General features: G+C 54.9%; 1 protein-coding gene across 5 annotated transcripts in view; it reads left to right on the top strand.

Annotated features, from left to right (window-relative positions):
- Positions 1-27054, top strand: part of NDRG4 (NDRG family member 4) — a 58266-nt gene extending 31212 nt beyond the window's left edge. For 3 of the 5 annotated variants that reach the window (XM_053271008.1, XM_053271004.1, XM_053271006.1), the window contains 14 exons: positions 2270-2375; positions 7824-7944; positions 8693-8755; positions 11035-11095; positions 11223-11309; positions 13262-13318; positions 14530-14633; positions 15582-15638; positions 15730-15781; positions 16980-17027; positions 18080-18115; positions 19187-19238; positions 21159-21197; positions 24143-27054. In XM_053271008.1, coding sequence (XP_053126983.1) covers positions 2270-2375; positions 7824-7944; positions 8693-8755; positions 11035-11095; positions 11223-11309; positions 13262-13318; positions 14530-14633; positions 15582-15638; positions 15730-15781; positions 16980-17027; positions 18080-18115; positions 19187-19238; positions 21159-21197; positions 24143-24300 — 1041 coding nt within the window. In that variant the 3' untranslated portion in view covers positions 24301-27054. The remainder of the gene's footprint in view (positions 1-2269; positions 2376-7823; positions 7945-8692; positions 8756-11034; positions 11096-11222; positions 11310-13261; positions 13319-14529; positions 14634-15581; positions 15639-15729; positions 15782-16979; positions 17028-18079; positions 18116-19186; positions 19239-21158; positions 21198-24142) is intronic. The other 2 variants (XM_053271005.1, XM_053271007.1) reach the window with 1 other exon arrangement.
- The last annotated feature ends 800 nt before the right edge of the window (positions 27055-27854 follow it).

Here is a 27854-nt window from a genome sequence, read left to right as displayed (position 1 = left end):
AACACAGAACAAAATAAAATTAAATCACAGGATCAAAACAACCATCAAAACTGTCAGATTTCTCCTTCTGAAGCAGGGAGCAAACAACAGAACCTCTGGACACCTTTTGTGGCTGGAGTATTTCTCCTGCATGCTAGCAACCCTCTCTGTTCGCGGCTGCATGTGGGGTGCTGCTGACATCCTGCCATCAGTCGGAACAGCTTCTGCACTAGGCCAGGGTCGGACTCTGCAGGCAGAACCCTCGTCAGTGGGGTAGATCCTCATGCATTCGCTCAGCTCCCCACTGCTGTGCTTTCCGCTGCTGGGCCCCTTTTGCTCGCTTTCTCTGCTTCTTGGATTTGTGTCGCTGGGATGTGTTGGGCAGGGCCGTAGCAGGTCGATGGTGGAGCCTCTGCTTTGCGTCCAGACGGTGTCAAGTTCCATCCCTGGCAGTATCTCCAGGTAGGGCTGGTAAAGAGCCCTGCCTGAAACCTTGGAGAAGCCGCTGCCAGTCCGTGTAGCGCAGACGATACTGAGCTAGGTGGGCCAAGGGTCTGACTCTGTATATAGCAGCTTCCTATGGTGCAGGTTCAGCTTTGCCAAAGCCCTTTGTCTGGCTTGCTCCCACACCCTTCTAGTGCTTGTTGCAGTGATTCGGGGGGGGGGTTGCTCCTAAGGCAGGTTGTGGGTCTACAAGGTGTTGAGGAGGGACGTGGATCCTGCAGCTGCTCCAAGGGCAAACCTTCTGCTGCAGCTGGCTGGACTTCAGGGCAAGAGCAGGAGGGGAAAGCAGGGCTGTGAGGGTCAGGGCTGTGTGTAGGAACGTGTGGCTCGAAGGAGGGTGGAGAGAGCGAGCTCCATTTGGCACCATGCCGTCCTGTGATTGTGTCAAGGTCAAGTGTGCCATCGAGTCGATTTCGACTCCTGGCGCCCACAGAGCCTTGTGGTTGTCTTTGGTAGAACGCAGGAAGGGTTGGCCATGGCCTCCTCCCGTGCAGTATGAGGTGATCTGGTCCAGAATGAATCTTGTGGTCTTGTGGTAGTGAGCACAAATTGTCCCCTTTGCTAAGCAGGGTTTGCCCTGCTTTGCATTTGAATGGGAGACTATGTGTTTGAGCCCTGTAAGAGATTCCCCTGAGGGGATAATGGGGCCATAGACCACTGGAAGAGTACCTGCCTGCTTGCTTGCAGAAGGTTCCAAGGTCCCTCCCTGGGAGCATCTCCAAGATGGGGCTGGGAGAGACTCCTGCCTGTAGCCTTGGAGAAGCCGCTGCCAGTCTGGGTAGACAGTACTGAGCGAGATGGACCAAGGGCCTGACTCAGTATATGGCAGCTTCCTATGCTCCTCATCACAGCTTGCATTACCTTTCCTCCAAGGAGCTCAGGGCAGTGTACATGGTTCTGTTCCTTGCCACCTTTAAGCCCCAGCAACCCTGCAAGATAGTTCAGGCTGAGAGCAAGTGAATGACCCAGAGTCATCCCATGAGCATCATGGCTGAGTGGGGGTTGGAACAAGGGGTCTCCCCACTCCTAGTCCAGTACTCTGACCACTGGGCCACGCTGCCTTTGCAGGAGAGCTTGTGGAGGATGAGATGCTGGTAACTATCCATTTTCCTCAGGAGAATGGGAAAAATAAAACCAGCCACGTACTAATGAGGTGATGGAGGTCTTGTTCCATTGCACGCTTTCAGTATATCACTTTAATGTAATTGCATTCTGTCCATTTGTATGCTTTCATTAATAATTAACGGGGCACTTTTCAAGAGCCTGCATTTTACAGCCTTTCTGGTGTCCACCCTCACAGCAGCCCTGTGAGGTAGGTCACTGTTCACGTTTTCCAAAAGGGGAATTGAGGCTAAGAGAAAGTGACTTTCCAAAGCTCGCAACTCTTCCATGGCAGAGGGGTGGGGGGGATGCTCTCCCCCAAGTTCAAGTCCAGCACTCTGGCCACTGACCCACAGCCAGTGACTCTGGGTGGCTTTGCATGTGATAGGGGGGCATGCAAAGAGGATGGGTGAATGCACTATGCAGCCACTCCTGGGAACTTGGGTCTCTCTCCCCTGGTGACAGACAGACGCCAGTTTCACCACCCTGGGAGACACCCAGTTCTTCCCAAGGGAGCAAGTGGAGCCGTGGGGGAAGGAGGCGCTCTCCCTCACGCTTCCTCTGTCCTGCCTTCAAACTCACCTGTGATGCTGGCCAAGTGGTCCTTGCTTGCCCTGAGAGTGGGAATGAAGCTTCCTCCCAGGGTGGAACGGAGGTCCTTGCATTTCCTCCCTCTCTCTTCCAGGAGCATGATATCGAGACTCCATATGGGTTGCTGCACGTGGTCATTCGGGGCTCTCCAAAGGGAAACCGCCCAGCTCTCCTGACCTACCATGACGTGGGACTCAACCGTAAGTGCGCCACTTTCATTTCAACTGGGGAGCAGCATGGAGAGGGTTAACTTCTTGCTGGTCTGATCCCCCTTGATGTAGCCTGGAATGTTCCCTCTTGCTCCTCACTGGACAACCTGCGCTTTGTGCTTGGCGCCCAGAATGAGCAGAATTAACCCTGCCAGACATGAAGGCCAATGATAGGGAGTGACCATAGGGCAAACTTCCACTGTTTTGCATCTTTGGGCCAGCTGAGTGAAGTGGAGAAGCTTCATGGACAAGGTCCCTTGAGGCTTACTCAGGAGAGAGAGAGAGAGAATGTTGGTGGCCACGTTGGTTGGCCTTGTAAAAACAGAAACATGGGATTGGTGAGAAGGTTTGCAGGAGACTAGCCAGGAGTTTTAAAATATTGCAAGCTTTTTAGTTACACCAGACTATTCGTCAGACAAAACTACTGTTCACACCAGACAGAATGGCATGCATTCTTACATTTGCAGGCACAAAGGCAGACACTGAAGACGTCCTTCTGTTGGATTATCTCTCTTGCTTTCTCTGTTTTGCTTAGCCCAGGGGTTCTCAAACGTGGGTCCCCAGGTGGTAGTGTTGGACATCAACTACTATCCTCCCTAACTACAATGGCGCGCGCGTGTGTGTGTGTGTGTGTGTGTGTGTGTGTGTACGTACACCCCTCTACATCTACGTATACTTTTCCCCCGGTGCTTGCCTTATGCTGTCCTTTTAGGTTTTTTTTAAACCACGGCCTGTTAGTCAATATTACAATCTCTTTTGGATCCCCTCTTTTTAAAAAAGTGTTCATTTTAAAAAAATGATTGCACTCTTTTTAGCCTTCAGGGAAATAAACCTTCTCCCCATCTTCTGCTTCCCCCACCTTCTCTAATTGACTGTTGCTGCTTCTGCACTTGTTTCAATATTGTCACCACTGTTCCCTATAACAGGGATTCCCAGGTGCCATTGACTACAACTCCCAGCATCTCCAGCTTCAGTGGCCTTTGGCTGGGGATTGTGGGAGTTGTAGTCAACAACATCTGGGAATCCCTGTTAGAGGGAACATTGATCGTCCACACCAGAGGGTTCCCAACCAGTGGTACTCCAGGTGTTGCTGAACTACAACTCCCATCATTCCCAGCTACAATTTATTGTGACTGGGTGTGATTGAAGTTGTAGATCAGCAACATCTAGAACAGGGTTTCTTGACCTTGGGTCCCCAGATGTTGTTGGACTACAACTCCCAGAATCCCTAGACATGGTCTTTGAGGCCATGAGGATTCTGGGAGTTGTAGTCCAACAACGTCTGGGGGCCCAACGTTAAGAAACCCTGCTCTGGAGCAGGGATTCTCAACGTTGGGTCCCCAGATGTTATTGGACTTCAACTCCCAGAATCCCCAGGCCCAGTGGTCTTTGGCTGGGGATTATGGGAGTTATCCAATTACATCTGGGGACCCAACGTTGAGAATCCCTGCTCTAGAGTACCGCAAGTTGGGAACCCCTGTTGTAACCAATGTTGAACTCTAAACCACATCAAAGGGGCATCAGAAGCGTTGTTTCCCTTTCACTCCTCCAAGGTTGCAGCAGTTTAAATGGCCCAAAGTCAACCCTCAAAACTTTATGTGCATACACACAAGAAATGCCCCACTGTGTGCTTGAAATTTAGATGGTATAAATGGCCTCCTTGCATGCACTTCTCATTGCTTTTGAATAATAAGCATTTTAGTGATTTCCCATTACTGTCTACAGCCATTACAATCTATATAAGCAGTAATTAGATTATGTTCCTTATTTCCCACCCCACCCTGCAACTGAAAAAGTGCATGCCCAGCAATATAACAGACTAGTATTTTTAAGCCTGTTAAAATAACGGGCGCTAGACCACCCGCCGGCTCGCCTTCCCCGCTTCGTCCGCCGGCTCGCCTTTGGTGCCGCTGCGGCAGCCAGCTCACCTGCGCCGGCGATGGGTGGGGGGTGGGGCTCGCCTCCGCCGACTTCCCCTCCTGGTCCCTCCTGGCCCCCTCCCGGTTCCCACATGTCGGCATTTGAGCTCCATACGGCCGCTTCAGCGGCAGGGCCGGCCCTGCCACTGCCGCCTCCGCCCTCCCCGGTCCCCGCTTCTCCTCCTTTCGCGCGGAGAGGCAACATAGCCGCCTGGTGCCTGCGGCCGTATCTTTCTCGGACGTTCTGGGCATGCGCTCCGTGCATGCCCAGAACAGCCGAGAAAGACACGGGCAGACACAGGATTACACCTAAGCCTTTTATTATAGAGGATGCTCTTCTGCCAAGCTGTGGCCCCATCCCCTGTCTTTCAGCACTCACATGTAGTCTCCCATCCAAATGCAAACCAAGGTTGAACCTGCTTAGCAAAGGAGACAATTCATGCTTGCATTTGTAAAATAGAACATTGTTCATTTGTTCAGATGTAGCAGTTATGCTTTCACTAGAAGTGAAGTACTCTTTCTGGCAGTTTTACTGCAGTAGAGGAAAAAGTCATTAAAAATCACAGGACTGACCAGCAGATACAAAGAGTCCTGCCAACCTGGACTACATGGTTGCCCAGTTTCAAAACTCTAAGCCCCGCCATTCTGGAAATGCAAAGCAGGGGCATGGTGCACTTTTTTTTATGAGGCAAAGGGCAGATTTCTTCACATGGGGATGGTATGATGATGGGGGGGGCGGAGCTTCAGTTCCAGAAATCTTTGTAATTTTCTGCCATGAAACAAGCCACTTATAGGACATTGACCCTTTTTTTGAAGTTTTAAAAAATAATAATTTAAAAAACAATTTAAAATCAATGGATTGACCAACCTGCTTCAAAATCAATACACAGAGTCCTGATAACCTGCCCTACATCTGTGCCAAATTCCAGAATTCTAGGCCAAGCCATTCTGGAAAGATAAAAGGGACCCTCTTCTCCCATGGGGAAAATAATGATGTTCCCTAGGGGAGTGGACACATGGACCCCCTGGGCCTCCAGTTTCATGCCTAACTGTGCCCCTGCCTGTTTTGACCCTAAGGCAGGAGGGGTTCTCAAAGTTGGGTGCCCAGATGTTGTTGGACTACAGCTCCCACTATCTACAGCCACAGTGACCAGTTACTGGGGATGATGGGGACTGTAGTCCAACAATGTCTGGGGGCCCAGACCTTGGAGAACCCCTGCTCTAAAAAGTACCAGGAGCCATGAAGAATGACAGGGATCTGGAGAGACCTGAGAGGCAAGGTTGCCCAGTTATCCAGTTCTCTTTCTGGTCTTCAGATGGAGACACACACACACACACACCCCTGCACAAAAGGCTCCTTCTCAGAAGCGCAAAGCCTTTCTTTTCCCTCCGGGGCTAGACATGCAGATGCAGCCACCCTTTGTGGCAGCCTTGTGTTGATTGCCTGCCGAGTGAGTGTGTGTGTGTTTCAAACCAGTCACTGGGGCTGCCAACGGAACAGGACAGAACGGGGCTGACCTGCTCTTGGTGCCTGAATCCCAGGCCTGTGCCTTTAACAGAGGCTGGCTGCGGGGGGGGGGGGGGGCTGGGGGGGGAGATGCATGCAGGCGAGAAGGCAGACATGTGACTGCTCATCAGGGACAGGAGGGCGGCAGCGGCTGCTGCTGGCTGTGAGAAGGTCACCTTGGAATGCTGCAGAGCAGGAGGGAAAAGGTGGCCTGCCGGCTTCAGCCGCCTGCTGCCCCCACCTGCGCTTGCAAAGAGAAGCGGCCCCAGGAGGCGCAGGAGGTCGATTCCTTGCAGGTGCATCGCAGCCCGGGCTGCCCCCCACCCCCCTCTCAAGACTTTGCAGGACTGGGTCTGGGTGGGTGTGGGGCGCCCTCAGGCCTGCAGGGGCTTAGCTGCACACACGAGCCACGATCCTGACCTGGGATCAGATTTAAGGAGAGATCCCAGGTGGGTGTTGCTCAAAAGGAACTTTTGCCCCCAAGGGTGTGGCAGATGTTCCAGAGGGTTGTCTGGGGAAGGACGTCGCCCCGGCAAGGGGCTGCAGTGCCTGGTTTGAAGGGACAGACCCCAGCCTTGGAGTTGTCCACATCTCGCGTCCGTCTTCCCAGCAGCCTCCTCCAGTGACCTCACGGGGATCGGCATGGTTGGTTCCCAAGCCAGGGGCCACAGATCTTGTGGGCCTACAACTCCCGTTATCTCCAGCCACAATGGCCACTAGCCAGGGATTATGGGAGGTGTAGTCCCACAGCCAACCTGGCTTCATGGCATTACAGCTGGAGGCAAGAAGCCCCATCAAGGGGGAGATTGCCACATGCATTGCCAAGGAAGAGTCTGGAGGAATGCGGGGGGGGGGGCTCTCTTGCTTCTTTGGAAACTGGGATCTTTAAGATGGCGTTGGTGGCAGCAGGTCTAGGGTGCCCCCAGGCTTGAAATGCATCCCTGAGACCCCTATTCTGGAATGCCCATGGGCCAAGTAGCCTCCCCTAAGCCGGCAGATGGGGCAGGCAAGAGAGAGATTTCCTGGCCGCAGCGTCCCTGTTCTGACCATAGGCTTGAAGGCACCGAGGGTGCTCTGGCAGAGAGGCCGGCCAGAGGAGCTCAGGATAGGACCCCTGATGATGCTGGGCTGTGGGGCCCTGCTGCCAGCGGAGCCAGGAGGCACCTTTCAAAGCGGTGCTTCTCTTGCGTTGAGCAGGGGGAGGGAAACTGGCCCTCTCCAGCCCCAGCACAGCGTCCCTCCATAGCTGTTGCTTTTAGGCTGTGAGCCCTTTGGGGACTGGGGGCCATCTTTATTCATTTGTTTGCATTCTCCTGTGTAAACCGCTTTGAGGAGGCTGTGTGGAGATATTTGTAGTAGTAGCAGAAGGTGCAGGAGAGGCTGCCAGTTGGGGACAGAAGAGGTGGAGCAGTGGCTTGATTTCCCAGAAGCTGCTGCGCTAGGCACTCTCATGGAAGTGAAGGGGGTGGGTTTCCTCCCCAGGTCCTGTTAGCAGACTGGCTGGTTGCGTTGTTTATTATTTAGTACATCACCTTAAGTGGTGCAGCGGGGAAATGCTTGACTGATAAGCAGAAGGTTGCCAGTTCGAATCCCTGCTGCTGCTGTATCGGGCAGCAGTGATGTAGGAAGATGCAGAAAGGCATCTTCTCATATTGCGTGGGAGGAGGCCATGGTCAACCCCTCCTGTATTCTACCAAAGACAACCCCAGGGCTCTGAGGGCGCCAGGAACCGACACCAACTTGACAGCACAACTTTACCTTTACACTTATATACCATGCCATACAAAAAAGTCCCTGGGCAGTTCACAATGTAAAACCATTAAGACATTAACATAATTAAAACAATTTAAAATACATTAAAAACTCTAAAACCGAATGGGTTCCCCAACCAAGCCTGGGCAGCATGTTTTGTTTCCCTTCTAAATGAAAAACCAAACCATGGTGGATCTTTGCCTTCAGTCCAATATGTTTGACCTTTGGGCCCTGCACCTTGTCCCTTCTGATCTCTTGCAGACAAGCTTTGCTTCAACACCTTCTTCAACTTCGAGGATATGCAGGAGATCACCAAGCACTTTGTCGTGTGCCATGTGGACGCTCCGGGGCAGCAGGCGGGGGCCTCCCAGTTCCCCCAGGGGTAAGAGCCTCCCAGGAGGGACCTGCCTGGCTTGTTTCCCCGTAGAGGGCGGGGTTGCAGAGGTGCCCCGAGCGAGGAGGCTTTCCCCTGCCTGGGTCCTAGCCCCACTTGTTTGGGCATTGCCTGCTTCAGGTTTGCTTCGTGGAGCGATGCTTGTGTTCCATCACAGCTCGCCCCATCTGAAGGGCTCGGGTGTGTCTGTGGCAGGCCCCAGACTTTCCCTTGAAAGTCCTGTAATCACAGTTATCACATGATGGTCTGGGGCATGAAGCTTTCATCCCGGGATACCTCCTCCTCCTTGCATGATGCTCTTTCCAGACATGCAGATGTTATCTGCCACCGGAAGGAATAAGAATCACCCTGCAGTTGGGTGGCTTATCAAGGTGGCCATGGGAGTTGGGTCCCAAGTCAAGACCAGCATGTTTTGAGCTTCCCCCAAGGTGGCTGAGGAACCACGGAGGCAGAGAGCACAGCCCTAGCAGTCAATAGACCAAATGCCAAAGCATGCCCAGTTATCCAGCCACTGAGCTGCAGAAATTGCAGGAGGAGGACGGGAGCAGACCAGGCTGGTTGAGATGGTGGATGCTTGCCCCAGTGGGGACCCGTGGTTTTGCCAGAGGGGCTGAGAGCAGATGGCTCACACCTGTGCTTGGTACCTGCCACAGCCCCTGGCCTGTCCCTCAGATCTCCTTCAGGCCAGGTCAAAGCATAATCTCTCTCTTCTTGCTCCCCTGCTCTATGTTCACAGGTACCAGTATCCTTCCATGGACCAGCTAGCTGCCATGCTGCCCAGTGTGGTCCAGCACTTTGGGTGAGTCTTGGTTGTCTTCCTGTTCCTTTTTGTGAAATGACAAGATGATATTCTAGGTTGTGATAACAAATTAAAAATCACTGGTCCAGAGGGCATCCCTCCAAGAGCTCTTTAAATAACTTAAACACGAAAAAACTCATTCGCTAATAAAAATATGTAACTTGGCCTTAACATTTGCTTCTGTGCCAGAAGATCGTAGCCAACTGAATAGCAATTTTAAAAAGCGAATCCAGGAAATTACAGTCCAGTTAGCCTAGTGTTTGTTCCAGATATATTGGTGGAAAGCGTAATTAAAGATAAAAGGTTAAGCACATAGAAGAACAAGCATTGCTGAAGGAGAACCAGCATGGCTTCTACATGTTGGGTAAATGGGCCACAAAATAGCTTATGTGGATCATTGTAGATAAATATAGAGTAACTAGTAATTTTAAGCCCGTTAAAATAACGGGCGCTAGCAGGGTTGTTTCGCTTTTCACATGTATGTATGTAGCTTTGGTCGGTTGGGGTGGGGGTGCTTGTGTGTTACTTTGTGTGCCGTTGGATGTGTTTGCCGCCCAGAGTGTTGTCCGCTGATCCCGCCTCTACCCTCCCCGCGGCATGGCCGGTCCTCCTGCCGCCATCTCTACCCTCCCCCCGGCTTGCCTGGTCGTGTTGCCTCGGTGTGTTTGTGGCTGGGCTGGACCCGCCGCCGCCCAGAGTGTTGCCCGCCGATCCCGCCTCTAAACACCCCACGGCATGGCCGGTCCTCTTGCCGCCGCCTCTACCCTCCCCCTGGCTTGTCCGGTCGTGTGGAGCCGCCGCCGCCGCACAGAGTGTTGTCCGCCGATCCCGCCTCTACCCTCCCCGCGGCATGGTCGGTCCTGTTGTCCGCTGCCTCTACCCTCCCCCCGGCTTTGCTGCCTGGTTGCCAAAGTTGCCGCCGCCATCATGGCCACCTGGTGCCGGCGGACGTGTCTCCCTCGGCGTGTTCTGGGCATGCGCTCCACTCCGCGCATGCCCAGAACAGCCGAGGGAGACACGGATGCACACAATCCAACGAAGACACGGACGCACGCCAGGGACTTTATTATAGAGGATGCACATTTAGAGAAAAAATCCCAGCCACATATACACTGATAGGGTCTGAGCTGTTGGTGACTAACCAGGAAAGAGATTTTGGGGTCCTGGAGAACAGGTCAATAGAAACATCAACCTGTTGTGTGGCAGCTGTGGAAAAAGGCAAGTTTGATCCTAGAAACATTAAGAAAGGGATTGACAATAAAACTAACAATACCCTTATGCAAATCTGTGCTATGGCTGTATTTGGAATACAGGAGGACCTTATCTGCAGGGGTTCCATTTCTTCATATTACAGCGGGTAACGAACCCACGGATAATGAGGCTTTGAGTCTATGAGATTGCGGGGGTTCAGTTCCTAAACTAAAGAAAAAGCCCCCAAAGTGCCCTCAAAACACAAAAAGGGGCCAAATCAAGTGCCCTACCTTGCTCCGTGGGCCTTCAGGGGGCCAAGGCTGCCCCCCAAGTCTCGAAATGCCAAGAATTCCGTGAAAAATCAAGTGTTTTTTAAAAACAAATAAACCATAAAATGGCTCCCGCACTCAAAATAGTAACTAGAAATTACCTCTGAGGTCATTTCCGCCCCCTTTCCCACCCTACAGGTACACGGGATTAAGCTTTTATCTGCCGTTTTTTATTTCCGTATGCCGAGGTTGGGTATTAATTACCCGACCGCAGATGTGTGAAACTGCGGATGTCGGGTCCGCCACCTGTACTGTGTACAGTTATGGCCACCACAGCTCAGCAAGAATATTGTGGAGCTAAAAAAAGGTGCAAAAGAGGGCAGTCAAAATGGCCAGGGGGCTAAAGGACTACAATATTGGGTGATTTTTAGTTGAGTAAAATGGTGACTCAGCCGAGACATGTGAGATAAAAATATGCCTGGTGAGAAATGTTTGGGTGTTTGTTTGTTTTTAACTCTCACGACACTAGAACTGGATGAAACCTATTGGCCATAGATTTAAGGCAGACTGAAAGAACAGCATGAGATTGAATTCCTTGCCACAAGATGTGGTGATGGCCACTCGCTTTGATGGCTTTAAAAGGGGATGAGCATCCTGGTTCCTTGTCTTCAGGTCATGGGCCAATATGAGTTGAGCATCAAATGTGAATTGGCCTGTAAACTGAGCAAGTGAAGACAGAAGACACACCACGAGATCCACCCTGGGAGAAAGAGAAGGAGGTGGCCTCAGAGGAGCCACTGATGGCTTTTCTTTTCTCAGATTCAAGTACGTGATTGGAATCGGCGTGGGAGCAGGCGCCTATGTCCTTGCCAAGTTTGCGGTAAGTGACTCCTGGCCATGAGGACCCTGCGGGGGTGGCTGGCTGCAGCGGAGGGTGTGGGAAGCAGCCTCCTAGCTGGGGGCAGGGGCTGAACCAGCATAATCTCTCTCTCTGCGTTTGGCTGCAGCTGATCTTCCCAGATCTGGTCGAAGGTCTTGTTCTGATCAACGTTGACCCCAATGGCAAAGGCTGGATCGACTGGGCAGCCACCAAGGTGAGCAAGTCTCAGTGCTTCTCCCCCCGTGCCCCCCCCATGCTACAACCACCCTCATGGCTGCTACTGTGGGTGCGTCAGCATGAAACCTCGCCAGGCTGGTGGGGGTTGTGACACCGGACTGGGTGGCAAAGGAACCACAGAACTTCCTCCTGCCTGGTGGGAGAGCCGAGGGCGCTTGGGATCCAGTCAAGGGCTCCTTGAGGGCAGGGCGTGATTCAGGCCAAGGGTAGAATCCGCATCTCTCACTGAGAGGACAGTTGGAGCCCCTGTGGGGCAGGGGCAGAGGCCCATAAGCAAGCTTTTGCCACTTATGTGGCGTCTGGAATTCCAGCTCAGATACCTCCAGACCTTAATAAACTATGCAGAAAATGCAACTCTGCATCTGGTTGGAATATGGACAGCAATGAGTGTGTCGGGGTTGGGGGCCTGAGACTGAGGACTGGGAGGTGCTCTGCCCATGACATCTGTCCCATCCACAGACCCCTCTCTAGGCTCCCAATATGTGCTGCAAACTGCCCTTCCTGGGAGGTTTGCAAGGCACCCGGCCTCTCCCAGGGCACTGGAGCTGCTGTGTATGAAGTGAATTTCCAGATCCAGCAGCCATTGTGCGGCTGGCCATTTTCTGGTCCTATGAATGCTGGAAATGAGCTCTTTTTGGAAGGGTTCTTCAGGGTTGGACCCAATTCTTAGACAACGCTCTGCTCTTGTTGTGCAGTAGCTCATCCCAAGAGGTCCTTCCCGATGGAGTATCGGGCTGCAGGACAGCATTGTCCTCTCTCCCTCTGGAATCCGATAATGGGGTGTCAAGACACCCCTTGCAGGCTAGCACTGGAGCAGCAAGGACCTCTCTCTGTCCCATTTTTCTCTCTGGCACTCCTAAACATAGCGCCAAGAGAAGTCTAGAGTCACAGATGGGCTGCAGACGCTCCCTAATTCCTGATTGCTTCTTGAATGGCCAGCTGTGGCGTTGGAGGCCAAGGGGTGTGCAGGCCGAGCACTGAGGGCATCTGCAGAGCAATGGAAAACGACATTCCAAACTAAAGCCATCCTTGGCTCACAGACATGTGAGGCTGGGGTTGTTCCTGTGGTCCTCGGAGACGCCACATCGGAGCTGCTCAAGTTGATCATGAGAGGGGCGCCTGTGTTTATACAACCAGTGCCTGGTCATGGGAACAGAGGAAGCAGCCGCCTCGCTGAATCAGACCCTTGGTCCGTCGAGCTCAGAATGGTCTACACTGACTGGCAGCAGCTCTTCAAGGCTTCAGGCAGGAGTCTCTCCCAGCCCTACTTGGGGACAACGTCAGGGAGTGAACCTGGGACCTTCTATGGCCCCATCTCATCATAGTGGTTGCTTTTTGTGGGGGTTACCTGAAGCACAAGCTCAGAGTGGCATCGTGAGGGGCATCATCTCAGGTGAGGGCAGACAGGTAGACAAGAGACAGTCTTGTCTGGGAAGATGGCTCCTCTGCGGACATGGACGGCCCATTCAGGGTGTCTCAACTGCCCATTCCTGGCCCCACCTCTGAGAATCCGTCTTCTGGAAACTACTCATTACGTCACTTTTAAAAAAGATTCGATCAACACATATGCAGCTTAGGTCTCTCATCAGTTGTTAGGTATAGGATCTGAGTGGCACTTCCCTATGCAGAGGCAGCCTTCCTGAGTGCCAGAGGCTGGGAACAAACCACAGGGGAACAGCATATGCTCCATGACCTGTTTGTGCACTTCCCAAAATAACTGGCTGAGAAATAACCCTAACTGGCAGCTGGGGAAACACACCACTAATCTAAGCAGACCTTTAGACTGCAAACCTCTGCACATAGACTTGGGAGTAAGTCCCACAGAACGTGGTGTGAGGCTTTCTCCTGAGTAAACCTGTAGAGGCTTGGACTGTGAATCTGGCCTAGCAAATCTGTTCTTCATTCTTATACTCTGTTTTCAACTCCCAGCTCTCTGGCCTGACCAGCACTTTACCTGATACGGTCTTGTCTCACCTGTTCAGCCAGGTAAGAGAGACGCCATGGGAGGGGTGGAGGGCCTAGTGGGAAGGGGCAGCATCTCGGTTGCAAAGGCTGCTTTTCTCCCCCCCCCCTTGCTGATCACCTGCATAAACATGAGCCCCCTCTTGAGAAGGAAAGTCCTGGCCTGTCACCTTACCTGTGCCAAAAGGCACGTGAGTGGCGGTGTGAAAGGCTGCTCCCCTCTGACAAGGCGCCCCCATGATACTCCCTCAGATCCAGCAAACCACAGAAAAGGTGGCTTGTCCAGGCATGGCGAGAATCGCTGGGACCACATGCAAAGCCACGTCCCTGGGTCCGTTTGGCACCATGTGGCGGGCACACAGGGCCAAAAGATGTGCCGCCTCGCTGGCTTGCGGAGCTGGGCTGCTCCCAGAAGGGTGCACTTCAGGCTGCTGTGTTGCCCTGGGGTCAATCCAGGCAAAACTGGTGCAATGCCAGAGGGGCCCCCCGCCCCCATCAGCGATCTGCTGCCCCTCTCCCTTCACTTTCCCCAGAAGAACACATTTGCCGGCCTGGAGCAAATGCCTGGATCTTGGCCAAGCCTGCTTGAAGAGCCCCGGAGAGGTCTCCCCAGGGAGGGGTGAAAGGCTGGCCTGCTTCACCCCAGTGTTCAGATCGAGGTTCCGTGTAGGTCACCACCATTTGTGTGGTGGTGTGAACCCACCGTGGGAACCTCCAATTCCTCTCGAGCCATAAACCGCCTCGGCAGGCGTTCGTGCAGTCAGACTAATGTTGGTAGTCCACATTAAGCCTAGATTGGAATGACTGTGTGGGCCGGGCCTGAGTCTTTTGGGGAGGGAGCCAGAGGCCGCTGCCGACCGGCCAGCCTCCTTGGCAGAGTCAAGAGCCCAGGGCTGTCCCGCAGAAGGAAAGGCCCCGCCTGCCGTCCTGGACTGGCTCTGTGAGAGACGGATCCCTCCTTGCGCCTCCCAGAGGCCCTGCCCGCTGTGACGCTTTGCTGTCGATGTCTCCACGCGGCTCTCGGGACTTCTGTCCAGCAGGTGCTGCAGCCCTCAGCCGTGCTCGGATTGCTTCCCTTTTGGCCAGGAGTGGCCAACCTAAGGCTCCCAGTGGGTGTTGGACTACAACTCCCATCATCCCCAGCTGCAATGTTGTGGCTAGGGAGGATGGGAGTGGTAGTCTCGCGACAGCTGGAGAGCTTCTGGATGGTTTATCTGTTGCTTCCAAACCCACAGGAGGAGCTGGTGAGTAACACAGAGTTGGTGCAAAGCTACCGGCAGCAGATTGGGAGCATGGTGAACCAGTACAACCTGCAGCTCTTCTGGAACATGTACAACAGGTGGGTGCGGGAACTGGGAAGATTCCCTGCAGAGCTTGGAAGGTGCCCTCTGGCCAGCCTGCCCCCCCCCCCCCCGATTTCCTGTTCTGGTTGCCAACATTACAGCCAGGTCCCTCTTGAGTTGAAGTGTGTGTGTGTGTGTCTTCGTGTCTTCTTAGCCACCTGCCCCTGGAGGTGTTCCACGTGGTTGGAATGTCTGCCCACTCGCTTCCTGAGATAAGCCTCTCGTCCGCTTGGCAAGGGGTCTGGAGCTTCCAACCGGAGACAGGCCTGATGGCCCCCAGTTGCTGGCGGCTACTGGAGGGGCAGAGACTGGAGGGCTGAGAAGCAGCGAGCCAGGCCTCTCATCAGCTCAGCTCATGGGAACATAGGCAGCTGCCATAGACTACCGAGTCAGACCCTGGGTCCATCTAGCTCAATGTTGTCTACCCAGACTGGCAGCAGCTTCTCCAAGGCTACAGGCAGGAGTCTCTCTCAGCCCTATCTTGGAGATGCTGCCAGGAAGGGAGCTTGGAGCCTAGATGCTCTTCCCAGAGTGGCTGCATCCCCTGAAGGGAAGATCTTATGGTGCTCACACTTCTTGTCTCCCATTCAAATGTAACCAGGGCAGACCCTGCTTAGCTAAGGGGACAAGTCATGCTTGCTACCACCAGACCAGCCCTTCTCCAGAAGCCTTTGACTATATTTGCCTGTCGCTCTACAGGTTTTTCTCTGGAGCCCTGGCTCTAGAAGCCCACGCTTGCTCTGTGCACATTAAGACAGGGGGACGGGGTGGGTTAGGGTTAGCCCCTCCTCTGCCCACAGAAGGTCCCAGCTCAGCCCCTGGCAGAAGCGCCCCTCTGACCCCTCAGAGGGGAGCACGCAACCGGCCACTCCCCTGCCTGCCTGCCTGCCTGCCTGCCTGCCTGTGTGCTTCCCTGAATCACGGAGCGTTTCCGTCTCTCTCAGCCGCAGAGACCTGGAGATCAACCGGCCTGGGAGTGTCCCGAACGCCAAGACCCTCCGGTAAGTCCCCGCCCTGCTCCAGAGGGACGGGGGAGCCAGTCTGCAGAGAGCTGCCCCCTGCTAACCTCCTCTCTGCCCTTGGGGTTTGCAGTTGCCCTGTGATGCTGGTGGTGGGAGACAATGGGCCAGCGGAAGATGGTGTGGTGAGTGAGGGGCCCAGCCCTGCTCAGTGCCTGCCTGCTTGCACGATGCATGCATCACCCAGACCCAGCATGCCAGGGGCCACTCCGGCCCGTAGACCCCAACCCTGTCTTGTCCTTGGAGGCTCGGGGTGGGCAACAATGTTTGTTAAAAGGCCCAGGGCCTGCTTCCTTGACGGGTTTGGCTATTTTTTATTTTATTTTTATGTTCGTTTATTTATTTATTGGTTTGGTTTGGTTTGGTTTGATTTGATTTATATACTGCCCTTCCAAAAATGGCTCAGGACGGTTTGTTTAACTAGGCTCAGGGTAATTTTATCTATTACACTTGTATCCCACTCTTCCTCCAAGGAGCTAAGAGTGGTGTACATGGCTATGTTGGACTACAACTCCCATCACCCGCCATTGCATGTTACTGCGGCTGGGTATGATGGGAGCTGTAGTCCAACAGCAGCTCTGGGCTATTTCATTCAATGGGTGATGTGGAGAGCCCGATAGGTCTACCGAAAGAGAGCCAGGTTCTTTGTACCCCTCGTCTTAAGCCCTTTGACTGCCCTCTCTGCTCCCCAGCACCTCTGGGAAAGCAGGAGTGCGGGGCTGCTATTTGCACATCTTCAGCACCTTCTCACAGTGGCCATCCTCCTGGTTCCCAAGGGATGCTGTTGCAGCAAAGCCGTGCTACGTTCCTAGCACAGATGTGACCCCAGGCAGGCTGCAACCTGGGAAGGGTCAGATTTGGTCTACTGTCATGGGGTGTGAACTGAGCAAAGCTGCAGCCAGCCATATGCTGAGTCCTAACATCCCTCCTGGACACTTTTCTTATCACAAGGGCCAGAAACGACACAACTGAAGACTGGAATAGGACATTTCCTTGCCCTTAACTCGTGGGAGGCAGACCGTCTGTGTCAGCCTGTTTCTTGGCTCCTTCCCTGCAATTAAGAGTCCTGCATGTCAGGTCTTAAAGTTGTATTGATAGTTGTTTTAAATTGTTTTGCATGGTGTGATGTGTTAGTTGTGTGTTTAGTCTGCAAACTGCCCAGAGATTTGTATATGGGGCGTTATATACATGCAAATAACGAACAAACCAGTGTCGTCCCTGAGCTTGCGATGGTGCTTGGATCGCGGCTTGATCACATCGCACATGCCTGAGTTCGTGTTTCTTTACTTGACGTTGTTTTGAAACTGCCTTTGCTGTTTGCAGGTTGAATGCAACTCAAAGCTGGATCCAACCAGCACCACTTTCCTGAAGGTAAGGGAGAGGAGGGGCGATCCGCTGCCCCCTTGCAGGAAGTTCTGAGAATGCAAGTCCTGCTTCAGAACGTGATGAACTCCTATAAGCTTTGGTCTGGTGCAGCCTCCTCTCCTCAGATCTCCCACTCCGGTTCACGGTCCCAGCAATGCCGCTGCCTTCCCCCCACCCCCACCCCCCAGGCCCGCTGCTCCTCCCAAAGGGGTCTCCAGCCTCTCCTCACCTGCTCTTCCCTGGTTCCTTCCTGTCGTTGCCACTGGCTTCTTATCGAGGCTGTAGGCCTTCTGGGGGTTCCAACTCTTATGATTTGTACAGCACCCAGTGCAGCTGTTGATGCTAAAGAGATCTGTATTTCTTTATTTATTGTTAGGTTTTTCTACTGCCCCCAGACCATGCCCAACCTCCTTGGTCTCAGTAACACCAGGTCCACAACTTCCTCAGTCATGCAGAAGTTGCACTTGCTAACTTCCCCCCCGTAAGCAAAAGGGGTGCTCCATTTCCCCCTCTCTGCTTGCGAGGCCCCGGAATGCTCACCTCAAGGCTGGCTCAGGCCCCCGTTGCAGCCTGTGCTCAGTCACCTGGAGGGGGGGAGTGTAGAGCAAAGAGTCAGAGCCCCACCCAACAGCACTCTCTCCCCTGGAAGGGAGGGAAGCAAGGCGGGGGGTGGGGTGGGGGGGTGTTCTAGTCCTCCACAAGGCAGGGTGCAGTCTTCAGCCTAAGTGGATGGCCTTGCCCATCCTTTGCCCCCAGAAGGTGCTGGCCCAGAACCTTCTGGGGGCAAAAGACTGGCCAGGCCATCCACTTGGGTTGAAGACTCGGGATGAGCCCGAATCGTTTCAGCACCTCTTTGAAGAGGCGCCGGAATGAAGCAAACGAGAACCAGACTGAGAGTGTCTGCTGCAAATGGCCGGGAGGGGTTTGGTGACTGCATCTCTGTGATGCCAGTTTCTTCCTGGGGGGTTTATTCTGTTCTGGGCCTGGGCCATCAGGGTGCTGTTCTCTGCAGAAGGGCAAGAAGAGGCTACTGTGAACACCCTCTGTTTTCTCTCCAGATGGCTGACTCCGGTGGGCTCCCCCAAGTCACACAGGTGAGTTCTGCTTTCTGGTCTCTGAGATCTCCTCTTAGAACAGCTGTTACGTGTGTGTGTGTGTGTGTGTGTGTGTGTGTGTGTGTGTGTGTGTGTGTTGGGGGTGGGAATCCATGCTTGTCTTTCAGTGTCATCGAAGGCAGATTTTTCAAAATATTTATTGATGAATTTGTTTGCTTGGTGCGCCCAACAGTTGTGAAAACACTGTGAGGAATGTTTGGTGAAATAGGAAAGCAGCACATAAATATGTTGCTTTTGAGTTGCAAAAATTCTGTGATGCTGTATTTATTCTTCTCTGCCCTGCTGTGAAAATGACCGACTTCCTCCTCCTGCTTTTGATTTGTTCAGCTGGGGGTGGGGTGGGGCCAGGTGGGGGGAGAAGGGTTGAGTCTTCACAACTTGTGCACTTGGATTTAAAACTTGATCACCTTTGAAGTTCAAAGATTCAGATTCTCCCATGTTCAGGCCTTGGAACACACGAAAGGGAAGACTGCTCTTTTTCTTTGGCCTTTGGGCCAGTGGGCTCTCCCTTATTCCTTTTAAACTTTTAGCTGTCTTTGCAGACCTGCCAACATGGCCCTATTTTTCCTTTCACCTGAATTTCTGGAAAAATAGGGACATGTTGGCAGGTATCTATGCTGTTTTTTCAGAATTGCTCTCTTGTTAACTGCCCTGGGGTCCTGGGACAAAGAGGGGGCGGTATATAAATATGAAATAAAAGAGAGAAAATACGATCCCAACAAACGAAGGCTGGTTAGAGGTTTTCAAACAGGGCTTGGGAGGCCATTTGCCAGGGATCTGCCATAGCTCTGGGGTCCCCAGATATTGTTGGACTACAACTCCCAAGGCCTTTGTTGCTGGGGATGATGGGAATTGTAGTCCAACAACATCTGGGGACCCCAGTTTGGAACCCCTGAGCTATGGCAGATCCCTGGGCTGAGCAGCAGGCTGGAGTGGAAGGCCTCCGGGGCCCTTTCGAGCTCATAAGCTTCTCCGACTTGGCAGTGGATGTTTTCCCTTCGTTTTTTATCCCCTCCATTTCTCCTTCCTTCCCTCGCCTTTCTTGAACAGCCTGGAAAATTGACTGAGGCTTTCAAGTACTTCCTACAAGGGATGGGCTACAGTAAGTATTGATCTTCTCTTAAGAATTGGTAATGGGAGAGATGGAATCTAGGTGGGGGTGATGCATGGGTGTAACTGGGGAATTGTAAGAGTTGTTTGGGGGTATGTGTGTCCGCGCAGTGGGGGAATACATGTGCATGTAAGGGTAGGTCTCTGCTCCACCTAGGATCATATGTGTGCAGGAATCGGTTTGGGTCCTTAGCTGTATTACGGATTGTGTGTGCCGGTGAGTCCTGGGGATGGGTTTCTGGTGTGGAAAAGCTTCCTCCCGTTAGATCTGTCTGTGCACATTCCCAGACAATCCTTGGCAATAGATTCCCTGATCCACAAAAGGGCTGTATCTACCTCCCGTTCCCACCCCAAGCAGGTGATTGGTGCTATTTCTGACAGTTTTCTGCTGGATGGGGCTTTGCAACCCAGGAAAATGTGTGGGCCATACTGAAGTGATTAGGCATGCATATTTAAAATCAAGCATTTTGGGGCTGCTGTGACTGTGTTTTACAGTGCTGTGACTATATCTGAAGTCATGGGAATGGCTTTCATTTGGCTCCAGTCTCTGGGATAGACCTTTGGGAACCGACTCCTTGATGGGGGCCAGGGCTTTGCAGCAGTGATACAGCAGAAGACCTTCAAATCAGAATAGCATACTTCTACAGCCTTCACTTTGGCTGCTGAAGGGAAAGTCTAAAAGCTGCTTCTAGTGTTACTTCTCCTTTCTGGTGTGGTTCTGAGGACCCAGACCTTGGATCTATTCCACTCTGTTCTGTTCTATCACAGGAGTGGATTGTACAAGGGTGGGGTGGGGAGTAAATGAGCCACAGGTGAGGCTGGTTCTTGCCCCGGTCCTGGTCTGTCATTTTCTTTAGGGCTGCAAGCTTTAATTGCTTGATCAGTTAGATTAATCTTAACAAAACAGGCACCTCTGATTAATCAATCAAGTAACACATTTTTAGAAGAAAGTTCATTATTTTTAATGAACCAGTCCTTCTATTAATGTACTGTTAGTTCTTTAGTAGCTGCAGATGGTGGGGGCACCATCTGCAGAAGAGGCTTTTTCCTTTCACTCATGCCCAGGAGGGAATGCCTCTATCAGAATGACCTCTGCTGCAACAGGCACATGAGCTATCAGACGACCAAGGAAATAAGCATCTCTTCCAAATGATGGTTTTAGTTCTGTGCCAATGTCTACAGAGTCAATCAAGCGGAACAAGTCTGATCAATTGGCTGCGATCTCTTGGATCTGGGGACAGCCCTGCGTATCGTCTTTGACAGAGGCAGCGTGTGGGGATTGCTCACTCACTGCAAAATCCTGGCATGTCTTGGCGCTCTGACTTGTGGCCCGCTGGGAGCCGCCGAGATTCTTGGGTGGCTCTTCCCACGTGTGCTGCTGCACTCCAGAGAAGAAACAGCTGCAGCAGTTGCTTGGAGCCCTTCCATGATGGGCGGGGTGGGCAGTGTCATGTCGGCCGTCCCTGAGGCAGGACCAAGGCTTTGCGGGAAGCGTATCTTAGTCATCTCAGCCAGAGCCCGGCGGGGATCCCTGTTCTCCGGCTGGGGGGTGGAGGCTGAGAGGGAATCACTTCCTTGTCGGGCAGGTGTGGGAGGGAGTCCAGCTCTCTGCAGCTTCCTGCCCAGGGAGGCTCCGGTGAATGCCCAGAATGGGCTCCCTGTGGGCCAAGAGATGTGCATGCCTACCCAGTGCATCACAAGGAAGAACTATCCGTGGGGCGGGGGTTGGAATTCTCCCGGGCTTCTGTGTGTGTGTGTCTCTGTCTGTGGCTGTCGGTCGTGGCGTCTCCTGTCCTGCTTGCTGTTAGGAGGTCGGGCCTGGACTGTTCTGTCTTTCCAACCAAGTCTCTCTTGCTCCCCACACCCCCTCGGCCTCCCTCCTCCTATTCAACCCCCTCCGTCTCTCTCTTAGTTGCATACCTGAAGGACCGAAGGCTGAGTGGAGGATCAGGTACCCCTCACACCCCCCACCCCTGGCCCCATGGTGGCTGCTCACTGTCCTGCCAACCTGCTGCATGTGCCCAGCCTCACCTCCCTTCGCATTGCTGTTCTGCTGTGGCGTCCGTACTTGGTCCTGCCCGAGAGATTCTGTCGTGGAGGTCCCGGGGCGGCGAGGGGTGGGGCGGCAGGAGGGGCTTGGAAGAGGCCGCAGAGTCGGGGGCGAGGAGAGAGCCCCCCACCCAGAGGCCTCCCTGCCCCACCCTCCCTATGGCCTGTTCAGAGGGTCCCCACCACACTTGTGTCCAGACAGGCCTGGTGGTAACCGGGCACCTCACCTCGGCTCACTGGGCCAAGAGACACCTTTCAGAGTGGGGGCTCTCTTCCCTTTGCCGGGGGGCGGGGGGAGCCGCTGCCCCTCCTTGCCCAGCAGCATCGCTCCCAGTGTCTGGGGCTGGCTGCTGTTTCCTCTCTGATTCTTTGGAGACCGGGAGCCACTTGGGGGCAAGGGGCCATCTTCAGGCCCTCTTGTGGCAGGTAGTCGGGGAAGAGGCACCTCTTCAGGGCTCTCTTCTGTTGAGCGGGGGGGAGCATCTGCCCCTGTTCAGCCCAGTGCAGCCGCCTTCTGCGTGGTGGCGGCTGCTGCCACCTTCCTGGATTGGGAGCCCCTTTAGGACAGGGACTCACTCAATGCTGCTGCTGCTGCTGCTGCTGCTATGTTTTTCCACACACCGGGGTAGCCTAGAGCAGCCCAGACTGCTTCCTTGCCTGCACATTCCCCGAGATAGTGACTTCTGCCCACAAAGAGGAGTGTCCTTTAGGCACAGCAGTCAGTCTGGCTGCACTTGGGAGATGCCACCTATGACACAATCTCCCAAGCCAAGCAGTGGCTTTTCTCTTTTCAGCTCTCCTCAATATGGGCCGTGGGGTTGGTCCATGCATGCGCTTCCACACGAGCCAGCATCTCCCACCAGTTTCTGTAGCAAGAGTTTTTTTGGGGGGGGCCTCTGGCAGGAGAGGCAGCCCAAGCACGATCAGCCCCCTGCAGGGCCACTGGGAGGCCGGGGTGCAGGGGCAGCAGCACCCCTCAAAAGGGTGCCCCAGTGGCGCCCTCTGAAGCCAGCAGGCCTGGGCCGGGTCGCTTTCTTTGGGGCAAGGAGCTCTCCTTCCACTCACTGTCGCAGAGCCTGTTGCTGCCTGAAGCAGCCTCCGTGGGAGCTCTTGGCAGCTGCCTCGCTGCGCTTGCCTTCAGAACGTCCCTGTGCCGCTTTCTGTGCCCGTCTAGCCAGCCGTAGCCCTGCTCCAGAGCGGGCCCCCTGCAGCCATCGGGGTGTGTGTGTGTGTATTTGTGTGTGTGTCTGTGGTCATTCTGCACTCCTGTGCTCTGCATCATTCCCTCTGCCACCACGACCCCCAAGACAGGTTGCTGGGGGGGCGCCTCCGGCTAGGTGCCCGGCCTCCCCACCCCCACCCCCCGGCTCCCGGGAAGCAATTGGGGCCTTGTCACTGGCTGCTGCTGCTTCATGTTCTGCTGCTCCCCCCCGCCCCCCCCCGGCCTTCTGGTCTCTCTTCTGCTTTCCGTGCTTTGATTCAAATGTATTTAAAACCTTCAGCTTGTGCTTTGAGAGACACAATTTGTGGGACCCCCTTCACCATTTCATCATAGTCCCAAACGCTGGCTTGGTGTTTGCCTGGATGTACCCTGAACCCCCTAACCCAGCGGTTTGCAAACTTGGCCATTGTGGTGGGGTATGATGGGCGTTGTAGTCCAACAACATCGTATGAGAACCCCTCCTCATGGCAAAATTGGAAACAGCAGCCTCCGTGACATCTGCCTTCACATGCCTGGCCGTTTTGTATTGCGCTCGCTGTCATGGTCCCCCCCCCCCGAGAATTCTGGGAATTGTCATTTGAGAGTGCTGGGAATTCCGGTAAGCACCCCTTGCCTTTCACCCCAAGGAACCAAGTTCCTAGGGATCTCTGGGGAGAGGGAGTGGATCTTCAAGTCTCTGGGGCAGAGATGCTTCTAGTTAAGAGGGCCGTCGGAGGGAGAAGGGGGTGGCGAGAGAAGAGCTGGGACCAGGGGGTGCCGTGACCCCAGCTGCAAGATCTTGAGCTGCGGAAGCTACTGGAATCCATGCCCCAGAGCAGGGCGCTCGGAAGGCCTGCTGTGGCTTTTGGTAGACGGGTGGAGGGTGGAGGTGGCAACCCGGAGAGACCCGCTCTGGCGCTCCGCACGGGACCAAGAAGAGCGTCCCCAGGCGGGCCCGAAGGCAGAGCAGAGCAGCCTTTCCTCGTGTCAGAAAGGGCCATGGGCTGCTGCCAGGGGGCAGGTGGGCGGGCGAGGAGAGGAGAGGAGGTGGCTGCTTCCCAGCTGGCTCCTGCTGCAGAAGGCAGTGCGCCTGCCAGAGTGCTGTGCCCGGCCAGACGGAGGCCTCTTTCTGGGGGGCCTCGTGACCTCGGAGTGGCTGCTGCCCCTCAGCCTGTCATTGCCGGCTGCAGAGCCTCTAGCCCCCGGCTCTGGTAGGGGGCATCCAAAGCCATGCTTGTGCTCCCTCTGGCTGCACATGCTGCTTGGGGTGGGAACGAGCCATCCATTCTTGCTCAAATGTTGCCTCGCCCCACCTTGGGGAGGAGATGCAGGGTTCAGGGCAGGGCAGGTTTCTGCTGCGCCAGCCCCACATTCTTCCCTCTTGTGTGTGCCACTTCCCCCAGCCCCCCACGGCCCAGAGGCAAGTGGGTGGGGTGGCCCTCCCCCCCTCCACTGCTGGCCTGCAGTGGGGCATGGCTGGAGCGTGAGTGATGGAGGGCTGGATTCCCGGGCCGGGGGCCTCAGGCAGGGGTCGGTGTGGCTTTCCTCCTGTGCAGCCGCTTTGCTTGTCTTCATGGTGCCGGCTTCACCCTCCTCCTCCTCCTCTTGGAAATGCTGATGCTCTCTTTCTCTCCCCCCCCCCCCAGTGCCCTCGGCCAGCATGACCCGCCTGGCGCGCTCTCGCACGGCCTCGCTCACCAGCGCCAGCTCGGTGGAGGGCAGCCGCCCGCGGACCTGCACTCACTCGGAGAGCAGCAGCGAGGCCATGGGGCAGGTCAACCACACCATGGAGGTCTCCTGCTGAGCCTCTCCCTGGAGGAGGAGAAGAAGAAGAAGAAGACCGGGCCCTCCGGCGGCCCCATCCGCTGCAGCTTCCCGTGGCTCTCTGTCTTTCCGTTGCTCTCTGTCTTTTCCTTTCACATCTTCGAGTCCAAAGTGGGGGTGGGGGGAGAGGGAGCAGCAGCAGCTCCGTGCCCGCCACAGCCCGGAACTAGCCGCGCTCCCTCCTCTGGGCCTGTCACTCGCAGCCCGCCTCCCTGGCTGGCTTGGAGGGGCCCCCCCTGCTCTGCTGCACCCCTGGAGGCCAGAGGCAGGTGGGAAGGTGGCTGCCTGCTGGGCCTGAGCGCCTTTCTGCCCGCGACAGAAAGGCCGCTTCGAGGGCGGCAGCAGCAGCCCGTTCTCTCTTGAGCTCTTCCCCTGGGTGTGTGGCTGGTTGGCCCGACATGGGGGGGGGGGCTGGGGGAGGATTGCCGCCTGGGAGGCAAGGGCACCTTGTCTTTCCACCTGGGGGCTGACCCCCAACCCACCCCCAACTTCTCCTTGATCTTGAAGCACAAGGTCTGGGCCAACAGCTCTGGAAAGCTGCGGGGGGGGGGGGCAGGGTGTCTTGGTGTGAAGGGGCCTTGCTAGGGACGGACACACACACACACACACACACACACACACACACACACACACAGAGCTAGCGTGTGTGCATGCAGGAGGCAGCCAAGTTTCACTCAGCCCCCGGCGTTCATTGATGCAGAAGGGTCTTCTTACACCTCTTCCCTGACCCCCCAAGGGGGTGGTTGTGGGGGCTTGCAGGGCTTGTTTTGAGTGGCCCTGCAGCCACTTGCTCCCCTGCCCAGCGGCCAGTGCTGCTGACTAAGCCCCCCCTCACCCCTCCCCGAAATGCCAGCCCCAGGCGTAGGTGGGTCTGCCCTGCCGCCTTGCTGCGGCTTCCCCCTGAGCTGCCCTGTGGCCACTCTCTCCAGCTCCTCACCCAAGGCAGTTTCCAGGCAGGCCCCCCTGGAGGAAAGTCCTTTGGGAAGCAACGTCGGTTGGTTGTGTAGATGGGTGCTGAGGGATCACTAGGTTTCCTTGATGCCAGCTGAGCAGCCGAGGGGCCTGCCCCAAGAGTGGGCAGGCAGGCAGGCTCTGTTTTGGGGTGGCCGGCCTGAGGCCCTCCGGTGGCCTTTTCTCACCCAGAAAGGAGGAGGGATTTGCACTGCAGCCCCTTTGGTCAGCTCATAAACCAGTTTCACTCTTGACTGTGGGGTGAGTAACAAAACACCCCCAAAGTGGGCTTGGAGCGGGCAGCCATCCCCTCTGCCCCGGTGGGTGATGCCGGGTTGCTGTCCTCTCTGCGGCTTTCCTTGTTTGGAAGACTCCCTTGCCCACCTGGACACCTGGAGAGCAGCCTTTATGCTCCGGCTTCCGGGTAATAGAAGAGAACCCGAGGCATGCCGCCGAAGGGCTGGCCCCCTAGCACCCAGCATCTTAACTGTGGCTCGTTGCCCCAGCTGGGGATGATGGGGCTTGTAGTCTCACAACAGCTGGGGCCCCAAGGTTGAGAACGCCGGCTCTAGGGGCCCGTCAGGCCAGCCCCCTCCATCCCCAGGACCAGGGGCTTCTCCTTCCCAGCCAGAGCCCCTGCCTGAAAAACCAGCAGGCTACCAAATGCTGCTTCCAAACCAGGACAGTGGCATGGGGGAAAAAAGGCTCGGCCTCCTCTCCCCCCCCCCCGACACATAATGCCCAAGAAGGAAGCAACTGGCCCTTTCCCCCCTCGGAAGGCACAATTCTCTCCACAGCCTTCATTCTGCTGTGGAGAAAACTCCTCCTGTTCATGCGAAATCTGCAAGGGCTGGACCAGAGGCCTGGCCTCGGTCGCTCCACCAGGCACCCATCCAGTAGTGAATGGCTGACGGGCACCTTCGCCAGCTCCTGCCAGCCGGCCACTGCTGGGGTCGGCTGGTGCGCGATTGCACGCTTGCCTGCTGCCAGCTGTGGCCCCCCAGAGGCTCGAGCTTGTTATGGGTGAAGCCGGCTGCACTTCTGCCCCCAGCCGGGTTTCCACCCAGGCAAAGCACTCGAACGGGGCCCACGCAAGCAGCAAGCTGGCCGGGTTCACGATGATGGCTCCTTCCCCCAGATGCCGCGCGCAAGAGAGTGCTTCTGCCAGTGGGCGCACCGAGCCTGCGTGCGCACACATGCTCATCCGCGTCTTGCGTTCAAGTGATGTCGGCGTTGCCGCAGCCAGGCAGACACTCTCCGTTTGGTGTATCTTCTAATCCCAGACTCTCTCCTTTTGTGTGCTTCCCTCTGAACTTTAAATATGAATGTCCGAAAGCTGTTAGGACTCCTTTTTATTGTATATACTGCTGCATTCCCCCCTCCCTTGCTGTGTTCTTTTCAGATGAGATAGATATATAAATACCTATATATAATACTTGGATTTTTCTTTTTCTCATTCATTGTTGTAGCAGTTGGCAACCAATGTGTGCAGTTTTTAATTTGAAGGTGGTCTAGCTATTATGGGGTGGGGGGAGGGGGGACATGGAGGTGGGTGTTTTTCCCATTTTCCTGATAAAGGTGGACTTTAATGGGTTTGTTTCTTTTTCTCTGTATGAGGTGAAATGTAATATTTTTGTGCATGATGGTTGTTAATGCTCTCTGGTTGCATTGAAGTCACAATATCTACACATGACTACAAAATGTAAAACAAGGCCAAAAATCAACCCATTGATGTAGAAAGGATAACTGTGTTGAGAAGTAATAAAGATATTAAGTTCCAGCAGCCTGTCTCTGGAGTGGGTTAAGGCTTGGGCCAGTCCCTGCCTAGAAATCACACGCGCTGACTTTGCAGGGCTGCTGTTCTGTCATATGAAAGAGCCACTCTGCACGTGTTCCAGGTCACACTCTCCTTGGTCACCTTCCTTCCACAACACTGTGACTGAATCCTGGCTGAAAAGAAGCTTTCACTTAAGTCTCTGGGCGAACCCCGTGAAAGTTATGCACTCGGGCAGCACCAGCTCTGCTCAAGAGCAGGCGCCCTTTAGAAGGGACTTGCAAGCTGGTGCCTCTGGGATGGCATTCTGGCTGCAATGCTGTACATACAGACTTGGGAACCGAATGGCACGTTCTCTGGAGTCGGGTCATGGGGTGTCCCACGGCAGAGACACCTAGACCCCCCCCCATCCATGACACACAGAGAAGGGGAACCACCACGGTCAGCTCATGAAACCGAAGGCCAAGCCATTGAGGATGGAGCAAAGGAAGTACTGTCCCCACACAATGCACAAATGGAAGAGAGGTCGATCCACGGCTGCTGCGGGCCACCTCCAGCCTCAGAGGCAAGAAGCCTCGCCATGCCGGCGGCAGGGGGGCGGGGGCGCATGCCTCTCGCCTCCCCGCTTGCCTGCGGGCTTCTCAGAGGCATCTGGTGGGCCACTGGGGAGGGCGGCGGAGGCGGGGGACATGAAGACCAGCCCTGCTGCAGGATCCTCATCGGGGAGGAAGCCCATCATCCAGCGCAGCAGCGGCCGCAAGAAAGAGGGGCCTGATCCACCAAGAGGGGCCTGATCCTGCAGCAGGGCT

The sequence above is a fragment of the Hemicordylus capensis genome, chromosome 9 (assembly GCF_027244095.1).
Source record: "Hemicordylus capensis ecotype Gifberg chromosome 9, rHemCap1.1.pri, whole genome shotgun sequence".
NCBI classification, from domain to species: Eukaryota; Metazoa; Chordata; class Lepidosauria; order Squamata; family Cordylidae; genus Hemicordylus; species Hemicordylus capensis.
This window is presented reverse-complemented; position numbering and strand designations above follow the sequence as displayed.